Source organism: Dermacentor silvarum, chromosome 9 (genome assembly GCF_013339745.2).
Source record: "Dermacentor silvarum isolate Dsil-2018 chromosome 9, BIME_Dsil_1.4, whole genome shotgun sequence".
Taxonomy (NCBI): domain Eukaryota; kingdom Metazoa; phylum Arthropoda; class Arachnida; order Ixodida; family Ixodidae; genus Dermacentor; species Dermacentor silvarum.
The window spans coordinates 114,485,467-114,497,674 of NC_051162.1; the positions used below are offsets into that span (position 1 = coordinate 114,485,467).

The window sequence follows — 12,208 nt, forward strand, 5'->3', positions numbered from 1 at the left end:
TGATAATTAGGACAGTACTTCTCGAGTTAGATGATTATTTACAAATAATTAATTAAATCTCAGTAACGAAAAAATTACTGGCGGCTACTCCACTGTACTGGAAACAATACGCGCTAGGTTTGCTTCGCGTAACGCCGTTCCTCTTTTTAAATCGTGCTCCGTGATAGCTGCGACACCCTGTATACACGTATATACAGATACACAAACGCATATATACATGCATACGCACACACACATTACATGGGCGCGCGTTTAGTACGAGTGAAGTATATAAACTTATTCAAGCGAAACTTATTTCTACCAATACCTGTAAGCTGCTCTTCATTTTGTAAACGAGACTTCCTGATTTGTGCTGTGTATACTTAAAAATTACACACGCACACATTCATACAATAGATTGTACCATCTATCTGTAACGATTCTCACAGAAATAGCCAAGTCAGCCACAGTAAATATCCAACGCATCCGTTCATCTGTCGGCACTATGAAAAGCGAACAGATCAGTAATTCTGGACTTAACGCATATATATGTTCTAAACACGCAGAATTTCCCGCTCCACAATCCCGGCAACGCCTTGGGCATTTTAAGCTTTTCGCTCACTCACCAGATGTCGCTCACTAACATGCCGCCAGTACCACCGACCCCGGACTCGGGACGTTGCCATAGCGCCAGTCGATCGGGACACCTGGCGTCACGCCCCACTGCCTGCTGTCACGCGTCCCTAATTTTTTGTTCCCTTCGTGGCGTCTCTATACCGGCCGTGCTGCGTTATTCGCTGTTCATCATTGATTGTTTGCGTGGCGCTCGCGCAGCACGGGCTATACGGCCGCGGTAGTCGTCTTCGTGGCAGTTGACGCGCATGCCAATCTCGGAAAATGGCCGGCGGAGCGATGGACGCTGGAGGCACCGAGGAGGGCTTGGAGCACGGCGTAGATGACGTGGATGGACACGTGAAGCTCAAGGTTATCTGCCTGGGCGACAGTGCTGTGGGGAAATCAAAGTGAGTCCTCCTTCGATACTTAGTTTCTTTCTTACATATCTTCTTCGGAAAGGAGGGTACGTGTCGCGTTGACACGTTACGCGTAGGTAATCGTTCAAGAAAGACAGCGTGCGTTTTTCAAATCCGATGGCCTTCTGAAATCTGCAGCAGTGTTCAACAGAAAATGTGGCACCAAGCAGGAGGGAAGCGTTGGTCACGTCTGCCGAACAATGTGTACTTTGCGAGTGATTTGGCATCGCTGTTCTGAATTAACGCTCATCTCTCTGTTTTGTTTCTACTTTCTGGCTATATATTCTATTTTGCACTTGTAGTCAAACTCATAAGTGATATATTGGGCAGGTCGCATAGGAAAAACGAAAACCTTACTTTCATACTAGATACGTTAATATATTTATATCTCGATACGTCTCGTTACACTTCTCACCTTGGCGTCCTCTACATATTTTGTAAGTTGATCCCTATGCTGATCACCCTCCTAATGTTTTATGAATCCGCGGCGTGACGCGCAGTTATTACGAAGCTCAGATGCAAATTGAGCGTCGTATGAGTGTTAGTCACTCCGTTTTTTTTTTCAGATACTCAATTAGAACGAATGGGGAGCACAACGTCGCAGCTATATTTCTGGATAATAAGTAACAAATACATACTAGACTGTGTGCTAAAAACAACGAAATGACCACAGACGAGCGAGTACACAAACGTAGGGGACCAAACGCTGTCTTGTCTTGTGTCCTGTGTCTGGTGTCATGTGTTTGTGCTCACTGCAGTCTGGTTATTTTGTTGTTTTGGGGCACACAACTCTACGATATTTAACCAAATAGCCCACTGCCGATTTTTTCTTAAGAAATACTTACTCTTCAAAGCATAAGGGGGAAATTGCGCACATGCTATAAAGAATAGAATTCAGGTAATTAACGAAGTATACAGTTAGATGTGCGATTTCATGACACGAGTATTTTTTGAAGATTTGTGCACTCACGAGGCAGATTAGAATCAAGTGGGTTTTGAAAATTGTTGAACTTTAGAATCATGCTTGAGTTCTCAAAAATAAATTGTGTGTTCACTTCGTAATATACTGACAGATACCTTCTTTAAATTTTATGCGGTGTTAAAACAACCACTTCACCGAATTAATCAAGAGGAATATCTGGAACGAAAATCCTAAGGGTGTCAAAGTCGGTTCAAACTTGAGTGTGGAAGCGATGTTCAGTGCAGGCCTGCCCCAATAACTGTTTGCAAGGGTTAACTTCTAGTTACGGCGTGGAGTGTAAGCTCGCACTCATGCGTCTAGTGTTCGATAGTAAAGCAACACTGAAGAGAAAATTATCAGTCTCTGTATTACTAATTTACCTTTTTACAATATTGAAAAAGCAATTCTTAGCGCGAGAGGAGGTTTTCTAGCTAAAAAAACACAAAAAAATATGAATGACGAGTGGAAACACCGCCTTGAATTTCCCCGTACCAGCTAGCCATGACGTCATAGATTTTGACTGTCTGATCGGGCCTAATTAATTTTTGTCTTGTCCTAAACAAACCAAAGACTGAACTAAGCAAGCTTCATGACCTTTTACAGAACCACACGGACAAAAGTTTGAACTAATACTCTGAAATTCCAGAAGTCTCATTGATGTGCTGGCTGAAGGGCATCAGCACAAAATTTTTAAAAGAAATTTGACTTTGACCTTCATCTTTTCTTCGAATAATCGTGAAACCGTGAACTACCGTGAAAATTTCCTGAAATAAAGTTCTCAAAGAAATGTTTATTAGCCCAAAGTGATTTAGTGTTTATTTTTTGTGTCTCCTTTGTAGCTATTATAGCGCTTTTTGACTTCTTCGCACCGGATACAAATGTAAGCCCGCGTGATCCATATGCTTGGCCACATCAGCAGATTCCAAGACACGTCCTTATAAAACTCACCTGCTTTCAATAAATATGTTGTACTTTTGTTCTCACAATTACTATGGTATTTCTCGTAAGTATCGCTTTGTGACTATGCGAAGCACGCGTAAAAGCCGTGAAATAAATGGACTACGTGGTACATGGAGTGGGGAAAACATTTTTACTTTTGTATGGAACAAATTGGCGAAATGAGGAAGATCGTTAGAAGGCTTATAGTGAATTATGGTGCCCTTTAGTGCAGCGCTCCTGAGAAATTCTGCGTGTACAAATAAAAAAAGTATATGGTGCCTGAGTGTTCTAGTCTATGCCGAAGGCGATCAGACAAGTGCCAGACAGGGCTTGCGTGACTCAGCACCCAAATGTTATTGCTTATTCACCTCCCCGGAAATTGCGCTGTGCGCCTTTTCCCGTGAGGTCGATAATGGCACGGCGATGGGCTTATTGCCTTCGATCTTCGATTATGTCTCGTGAGTTTAGCACGGCCTTCAAAGCTACTTTTTGCCTTTAGCGCTTTACAACGTCGATTGTTAGGGGCTGATGCGAATTTATTTGTTTATTTATTTTGTATTTGTTTACTCCGTTATTTATGTTTTTGGGGAGAACAAAACTCACCCTCTCAGAGAGGTTTTTTAGTATTGCATTCTTGCTTCAGCTGCAAGAGCACAGTTTATGCCAGCAGAGGCTGTTAGAACACAGAATACGCTGTATTCACTGAGCCTAGACAGGGCACATCTTGCGCTACTGCACTATTATTATGTATTTTCCATGTGAGTATACTAAATTTTCTAATTGCTTATATGCGGGGGAGTACGTTAGACGCTGAAAAGTTGCCAGTAGCAGTAATAGTTGAAGATTCCTTTTCTTGGATCCCACCTATTTCTCTGTCTTTTAACCGTTGTGGCATGTCGGCTCTTCGCATCGTGTCATACAAACCGATAAAGAGAGTCGGTTAGAATAGAAATTGAAAGTATCGTGGCCGTCGGCAACATATGCCGAAGAAAACTTTGTTACAGAAGTCATTCCTGACGTCCAAGAGAATGCACAGCATTACAAGTTACGCTGCATTAATCACAATGTATAGGTTTTATTGTTACCCGCCGTGGTGGCTTAGCAGCTATGGTGTGGCGTTGCTGCGAGGGTCACTGCGAGAGGTCACCGGATCAAATCCCGGCCGTGGCGGCCGCATTTCGATTGGGGCGAAATGCAACAACGAAATTCCTCTCATTTTCATCCATTGAGCCACGTTTTGAGCTGTAGGACCAAGATTGCGGGACCTGTTTCTTTTTCGGCCGAGGCAATAGTCATGTAGCCGCACCAGAGCAACTCTATCACAGCCTTGATATTTTTCTTTCAAACCCAGGGTGAAGAAGGTTGGGATGGTTAGTACGTTCCTCACGCTTCCTTATATACTTTGAGCCGCAAAAAAGATACTTGAAACGTGCACGCAAACAAACAAACTAAGGATGAAATTTATCTCGCGCAAGTTAAAAAATAACGAAGGGATGAGTATAAAACATAACGGAGCTTAAAGCGACACGTTAAGCTCAGAGCAAAGGCAAGCAAGGCAAACCGACATAAACTTAGAGCACGTAAACGTTCCCTCCGAGAGTTCGACCTGCTGTTAGGAAGGTGCTGAGCCGGTGGTCCTCAAATTGTTTCTCTCGCTGGTGGAAAGCCGGGGCACTGGTTACACTTCTCTTGCGGCCGGGCCGTCGATGGCCTTGTGCAGCGCTTGCCCAAGTTTATCTCGCCGGCCTCAGCAGGAGGCAGCTCATGTGGCACACTTCAACCAAGAGACGAGAAGGGCCTCACGGTCAGTGCCCGTGGTAGGCCTCGTCCTAGAGACGGGCATCAGCAACAGAGCCGTCGCTTAGCAGGCGTGCCCTTCAGTCCCAGGACTGGCCTCCGCAATGGCGCCACAGCAGGAGCCCCTCGGCAACGGCACGGGGTGGGTGCCCATTGTCACACGCCCACGGCAGGAACGCTGGCACGAGCTCTTCTGGCGGGACTTCACTGAAGTACTCGAGCTCTCCCGAGGGTTCGCGAAGCATTCTCGCCTGTTACTTCTCTTGCTTCTTCTCCTCTCGTGTCCGTGCCACCAGCCCTCGGCTCACCTTCTTCGTTTTGTGTGCCCGGCACCGGCTTCGGTATAGTTGGCCAGGTCAAGGCCACCGGTCGCAATCGTGTCACAGGTTGGTTTGCCTCGACCGAAGGGGGTTTCTCCCCAAATGCACGGCGACATCGAGTAGTTTCCCGCGAAACAAATAAACACTGAAAAACTAGTAATCTTCAGGTCCATTCATCACAACAGTAATGCTTTTCTCTCCTTTACCTTAAAGGGGGAGAGAGGGGCGGAAACTAGTCGCAAGCCGTATTCAGGAAAGTACGTGCGGTATCCAAATAAACGTGTTCACAATTAACATATTTGTTTCATACATTTGTACTGGGCTCACTACGGAGGTGAATTTCTTCACCAAAGCTAAGTAGCACAATTATTCTGGCAAAAGGACGTATGCTGCCAAAATTAAGTTGCTAAAGCGTCGGCACCAGATAATCCAGGCCCTTATTTACAATGCAGAAATAATTAAATTTTTTGTTCGTAGGTGAATTTTGTCATTTATCAACCGCCTTTTGTAATAATTGTGTCCGGCAGCAGCTTTGGCTGGCATTGGCTTCTACTCTAGCTGAAGACAAGTCTGTAAATAACGGTACCGATTTATTTAGAAGCTTTGTTATAACGAAGCTTCTAAATAGTGTTCGTGATCATTTCTGTGTCCCTGTTTATGAATCAAGCGGTGCGCTCAAGGGCGCAGAAAAGCAAGGGGCCATTGACCGGTGCTCTACAGGAACATTCAAGAATTTACCTAGTTCTCTGTTTCTTCATTTGTTTAGGTATTTATTATATTGTGCTTATCTACATCTCCCATACGGCATAATTGTAGAAACGTTTAGTCATAGCCTAAAAGCGGAGTATTGTTAGAAAAGTAATAGAAACAACAGGAACAAACCTAAGAAAACAAGCAACAGACATAAATAAGTAAAATGTCCAAGGACACCTAAGCACTTAGGAGTTGTGAATGCCAAAGCATCAATGTCCAATTGAACGCCGCTGAGTGGTCCTTCGAGTTATGAGATCCTCGCGGGCAAGCGAGCGCGTTAAGACACTTGGTCAACGCCTCCTACATAGCACGAGCCCGGTGCACTTCCATCTCTGACGTCAGGTTACCCTGCCCGATTGCCGTAGAATCGAATGGGGACGCTGCCGAGTGAGTCGCGGTGATTTTGACGGCCCCGCTTTCGTCACGCCGGACTTGGCAATGGAAATTTCGGTGCAAGTAGCATGACGTAATAAGGCGCAGTGCACAGGCCCGCTATCTATGGGGCGCTAGTTGAAGCCATTGGGTAAGCCACTCAGCTTCTGAGCGTGGGGTCGACGGTTCGAAACTCACTATCGCCAACCATTTTCCTTTCGAATTTATTCTGTTTTTGTAAACATTGTTTCGTTATAGCGATTGCCTAGGCGAAGTGAGAACCCAGGCGAGAGCTTGCGCGGACAAGGAACGCGCGGATAAGCCAGGTTTCCGAGAACGACGTGGCGATGCCCTCACGCAACACCTAGCCCTCCAGTGTCGCAGCAGGTCTACCCTTTCGCCCCCTCTGCTCAGTCGAAGCGCACGCGTGACGTGACGTCGCACCCAATGGGAATTAGGTACCGTTTCACTGCTTCAGACGACAGACGCCACTTTTTCGCTCAGTGCGCCATTTGATGCTATCGCATCAAAAATAAACAACCATTCACAAGAGAAACATTAGTTCCGTACAAGTTTGCGTACCACAAGTAACAAATTGTATAGGATCGGCACATGACAAATAGATATTTAAAATCCACTTTCAACAACATTAAGAAGGTAATGTGTATTTACAAGATCACTTCGCGGCTTATATAGGTCATGATTCTATTAAAAAAAATTTAGAGCCTTTCCACTACTGTGAAGATGGAAGCAAGCGACGCTGTGGTTATGGTGGGTCTCCTGTAGTAAATATTGCTATTGTGAATTTATATATTATCATTATTGACTATATTGAGCGTCTTCGGCATGTTCGCCAAAGAGCAAGGACACTGGCCTTTTTGCCAGGCGCGATGGCCAAGTAGTGAGTTTGCTGCGCCAAGTCCGCCCCATCGTCATAGACTGCGTATGAGCCACAGCGTTCATAGCCGCGGCACACTGCACGGCAGAGTGAGGATCCTGTGACATCTCTCCCGCTCCTGCTCTCGGCCGCTCATGCCCACATATCCAACGCGGGTATGAGCCACACGTAATTTCTTTCTTCCCTTCCTTCCTTCTTTCTTTCTCTCTCTCTCTCTTTGTTCATTTCTTTCTTTCCATCCTTCCTTCTTTCTTTCTTTCTTGTCCCTGGCTATGCGGGTATGCGCACAAATACGTTAATGCGAGTATTAACAAGCGCACAAATACGTTAATGCGCAGCCTCACTCAAACACACTGAAGTTATTTTAAATGCAGGTCTTTAGCAATGCCATTTGAGCTGTTGTACATCTGGTGCAAAAGTTCCAACATTGAATTTTTTTTCGCGAGTTGTATGGTTTCCATCCAAGATGACAATGACAATGACAATGACAATGATGTTTATTTGCATCAGTACATAACACATCAGTACATGACGCGAGGGGCATGCAGAAAAAGCTGCCACATGGACAGCTTGACAAAGCCGCAGGCCCCCGCATTGGCGTTTGCGTGACGTTAGTATACACAGAAGCAGTACATCATTGTTTGCAAATGCCATTTGCACAAAATTAACCATCGCAAACCATGCAGAGCAAATTGCTAGCAGTATCAGACCTTTTCATGTTATAGTTACATTTCAGCTTTCTCGCCTGTCTAATTGTGATCGTCTCAATTTCTTTAAAAGTTTCAAATGCTTAATCGCTGGCAGATATTTATAGAATTTTTCTAGCACTGAGTAGCTGATGAACGAAAGCGCTCGACCAGCTCCAAAAGATTGACTCACATTCATTCTGTTCAACAGCTTCTAGCACCACACTTTGCAGCATCACATTTACACATATGCATGTCGGAGCCAAATTCATCGATCGCAGCTTCTGCCCTTGTAAATTGGCACGCCCGTCCGTGCACCAGCCAGCTTCCTAGCTGGCTGGTGCACGGACGGGTCATTTTTTTTCTATGACAGATGTTTCCTCACGCAAAGTTGAGAAATCATGTGTGGTCATAAATGTTAAATGTGTTCGATTTATCTCGGCGTGAGGGAGATATAAGAAATCGAGTGACGCGAAAGGCGCGAGAAAGTTGTCAGGTTTGACAAGGCACTGGCAATAGGCAATGTATCTCGCCACCAAATTGAAGTAACACGTTCGGTGTACGAGTCTCGTTCTATCGCCCTGCATAACGATCCGCTCTATATCAGGTTGTTCAAGTGGCGTTGCGAAGACAAAACCGTTGCGATGATCACGCACTCTTCGACCTGCTTTCTGTGTTTCGGTGCTGTGGATCACGCAAACACTCAAGTTCCTTGTTTTGTTTTTTTTTTTGTTTTTTTTTCTGCTCCGTCGCCGAGCTAAGCAAACCTTGCCAAATATCGACCGTAGAGGCACTTATTTCAGCAGGACACGGGAAATTAGCGGTGTGCGAGCAGAAAGTTAGTTACCTGGGTCAATCACTCCGCAACATTATAGGACTCGCATGACGCGTTCTGTATCCAAAATGTTTACCTAAAACATTAAACTTGGTGAACTTTGTTGCAAGTCAACTACAGTTGACTTGCAACAAAGTTCACCCAGTCACCATCACCACCAGACTCCTCATCCCAGAAAATACAGGTATTTTCTGTGATGAGGAGTCTGATGGCCAAATAATTGTGAAGTGGTCGTTTCAATACAGCCAAGGCGTATTATACAATAAGCAACATTATGCTGCAATATTTTACCGGAAGCGAAATTTTTTGCAGTGTGTGAAATTCAAGACGACGCGTGATACCTTTAGGAAGCATAATAATAATAACCGGCAAAAAACTATGCGCGGCTATGGGAGGGCTGAAAGATGCGGACTATTAAGTAGCATCGGTCAAGTTTTTCGAAGGCAACCACTCGCCGAACACACGGCAATAGCCGTGCACAGGTGCGCGTTGACCATGCTATACCACCCTCGTGGGCCGCACGTGGAGCATTTTTCTCCCTCTGCGTGACGCTTCCCTAAATTGCAACTGGAAGCCCGCACGATTCGAGGTCGTTGACCCTCGGCCCGGCAAAAGCTGTCTCGCAGCACTGGAACATCGTTCATGAATGACCCGTCCCCTCCAGCTTAGCGCCCTCTAGGCGGAGAGGCAATGCCGGACGCAGGCCAGCCATCAGAGAATAGGGCCCTTAGAGTGTCCCTGCCCGTTGGCCGAACATGACGCTACTTGCACGGGCTCGACGACTGTATGAACATGACTACACCTGTACGGGCTCAACGACTGGATGAAAATGACGTTACCCCGACGGACTGAAGGGGTGATAAGGCACGTTAACACCGAGAAGAAAGAGGCGTTCTTCTTGCCGCGGACCGCAGCGTCCGACTTGCTGCTGGCCATAGATGGCATTTTCTTACTGTTATCTTTCGTTCTTCTATTCCTCGACTTAATGTAAATGCACCTTAATTTTTTTCAGTCCTCCTCAACGTCGGCCAACTCCCGCACACAGCGGCAAGATCTAATAGGGGGCGTGTTTTAGGCCCTTCAACTTGTAAAGGCCGCCCAGGGCGACATGTGAACATGACAAAGTAAGGAGTTCGGTGATTGCGAACAGGAACCACTAGCGTAGGAGGCTGGGCGCTTGTTAGCACGTTATAGGAGTTGCTTAGTACCAGCAAGCACCTGTAGCCTCGAGAAACTTGCATATTGGGCGTTTTCTACTATTTTAAGGACTAATATACTAGATATATTTACAGATAAATCACTATTTCATAGGAAATAGCTTAGTACAGCAACATTCATTCTGAGCGACATCGACTCGGCAGAAGAGTCGGCGATTTCGCTCGCCACAACCTGTCAGGGACAAATTCCAATTTTGACAGTCTCGCAAGCAGCATGCAGACATTTTCAGAAAGGCCGTATGTCCACAGTGGCACACAGTATACTACTCAAGCCACACAACCTATACCTCTATATCGCTCCAATATCGTGGGGCTCTATATCGATAGGCTCTATATCGATATAGAGCCCCACGATATAGAGCGATATAGAGATATAGGTTGTGTAGCTGAGTAGTATACTGTGTGCTCTATATCGATATAGGCTCTATATCGATATAGAGCCCTATATATATAGGCGATATAGGCTCTATATCGTGGGGACGTCTGGACACGATTTCCTTGTGGGGAACATAGCGGCTGATGCGGCAGCCCGTGGTCATACCAACCTGATATCCCCGAGAGGCGATCGTACTGCGACGCCCCTCCCAAAATGATACAGAGACATTCTAGGACATTACAGATTAGACAGAAGGAAATACCCACCACCTCATCCCACAATTAGCAGGGCGGAAGCCGTGCAGCTACGAAGACTTCAAACGAATTCCTTCCCCCACGCCACATTATTGCACAAGACACATCCCACACTGTACGAACACAACTGTCAGTCCTGCGGAGTATCCAATACTCTCTATCATATGGTTTGCGTGTGCAACGGAGTCACGGAGGTGCCAACTAATCGATCGCCATCTGAAGAGCAGCGGGAGGACCTGCTGACCAGCACTGACCAGAGGACCAGCGACGATTGGTTGTATCGAGCAAGGCAGACAGCTCAGGGCCATGGCATTCCGAACTAAGGAAACCACCCACTTAGGGCAACATACGCAAGATCGTGCGGCTCTATTTTTTTCAATAAGGTTTATGTTATTATCATCAGAGAAAAAACCCTTGACAGTGGCGTTATGACTCGTTCCTAGCAACGGGTGCATAATATGGTTTAGCGTACTGATATCTACTAATACTTCCAGTCACCTCAACTAGTATACGACGCATCGCAAGCGTGAATATATTGGCATTTCTTACAAGGCGTACACCACGAGAGATCCAATGGAAGAAAAATCTCGAAGCACATGATGTCAGCAAGTTAATTTTGATCCGCCCTATAGAGCACAAAGGAGTGCTTATTTTCCACACTTACTTCAGCGCTGATTTCTTGTTTTGCGATGGCAATCATACGAACGCCCTCAGTGCGTTCGTGCCGTCGCCACTACAGTGCTGTTTGTGGGTGCGACGGCTCACACGCGGCCCACGCATCGAGTGGTTGACGTCACGGATCTGCTGTGGATAGCAGGCCCGGCATTCTACTTTATGACGTAATGCTTCTTGGAACAAAAGGGCGAGGTAGCATGTAATCCTAGATCGAAGGGCGCAGGCCCTGTGCTATCTAGGAGGCGTGGGTAGAGATGGCTAGTATTTTGACGCACGCATATTCTCACTCGCCTCGTTGGAGGTCACGTGATCTGCTGAGTTTCAAAGTCTCGGAACAATGGTAAAGAGAGCTAGAGCACGGAACGTTCGCCTTTATAGAAGCGCGCACACACTCCCCGGCAATCTCGTCACGCAATTGTGGTGACCGCGAATGCTCACGCCCAATTGAGGGAAGTCTTTCTATTGCGTGTTTGTGAGCTGTGTGACGTCACGCGAGTTTATTTAGTAACGAGGTGTTTACTATAATTTATAGTGCTCCCAAACCTACTAGGCTTACTACGTGCCGTATTGTATTACTTTTATATCGCTTTAAATATTTCGCCCTTATGGTGAAACTGCGACCGTTTTTGCCTCCTTAGGAAGGTATGTTAGGAGCACCCGCCGTGGTGGCGTCATTGTATTGGCATTGCACTGCTGAGTCCGTGGTCGCAGAATCCAATCCCGGCCATGGCGGCCTCACTCTGATGGCCTCGAAACGCAAGAAACGCCGGTGTCATGTCCATTAGGTGCACGTTACAGAATACCAGGTGTTCAAATCATTCTGTAGTCGGCCAGTACAGTGTGCCTCATAATCATATCGCGGGTTTCGTAAGTAACCCCATGATTTAAATTATTTTTTCGTCGGGAGCGTACGCAGAATATATTTTGATGCCGAGGCATCAATGGCCCATTGAGCGAAATGCTGTGTCGTCTGTAGCAGCGAAGCGGCACCTAAATTCCCATTGGCGCGACCCATGGCACGAGCGCGCCTCGATGGAACAGAGTGACGAATAAGAATACTTGCTGCTCTGCTAGCGCACTAGGTGTCGCGGAAGAGGAGGGGGCATTGCCGCGAC

At 46.2% G+C, this 12,208-nt stretch overlaps 1 protein-coding gene across 2 annotated transcripts in view; it reads left to right on the forward strand.

Annotated features, from left to right (window-relative positions):
• The first annotated feature begins 779 nt into the window (after positions 1-779).
• Positions 780-12,208, forward strand: part of LOC119464125 (rab-like protein 2A) — a 411,477-nt gene continuing 400,048 nt past the window's right edge. For both annotated transcript variants that reach the window (XM_049656353.1, XM_049656352.1), the window contains exon 1: positions 780-1,001. In XM_049656353.1, the coding sequence (XP_049512310.1) occupies positions 877-1,001 (125 nt within the window). In that variant the 5' untranslated portion in view covers positions 780-876. The remainder of the gene's footprint in view (positions 1,002-12,208) is intronic.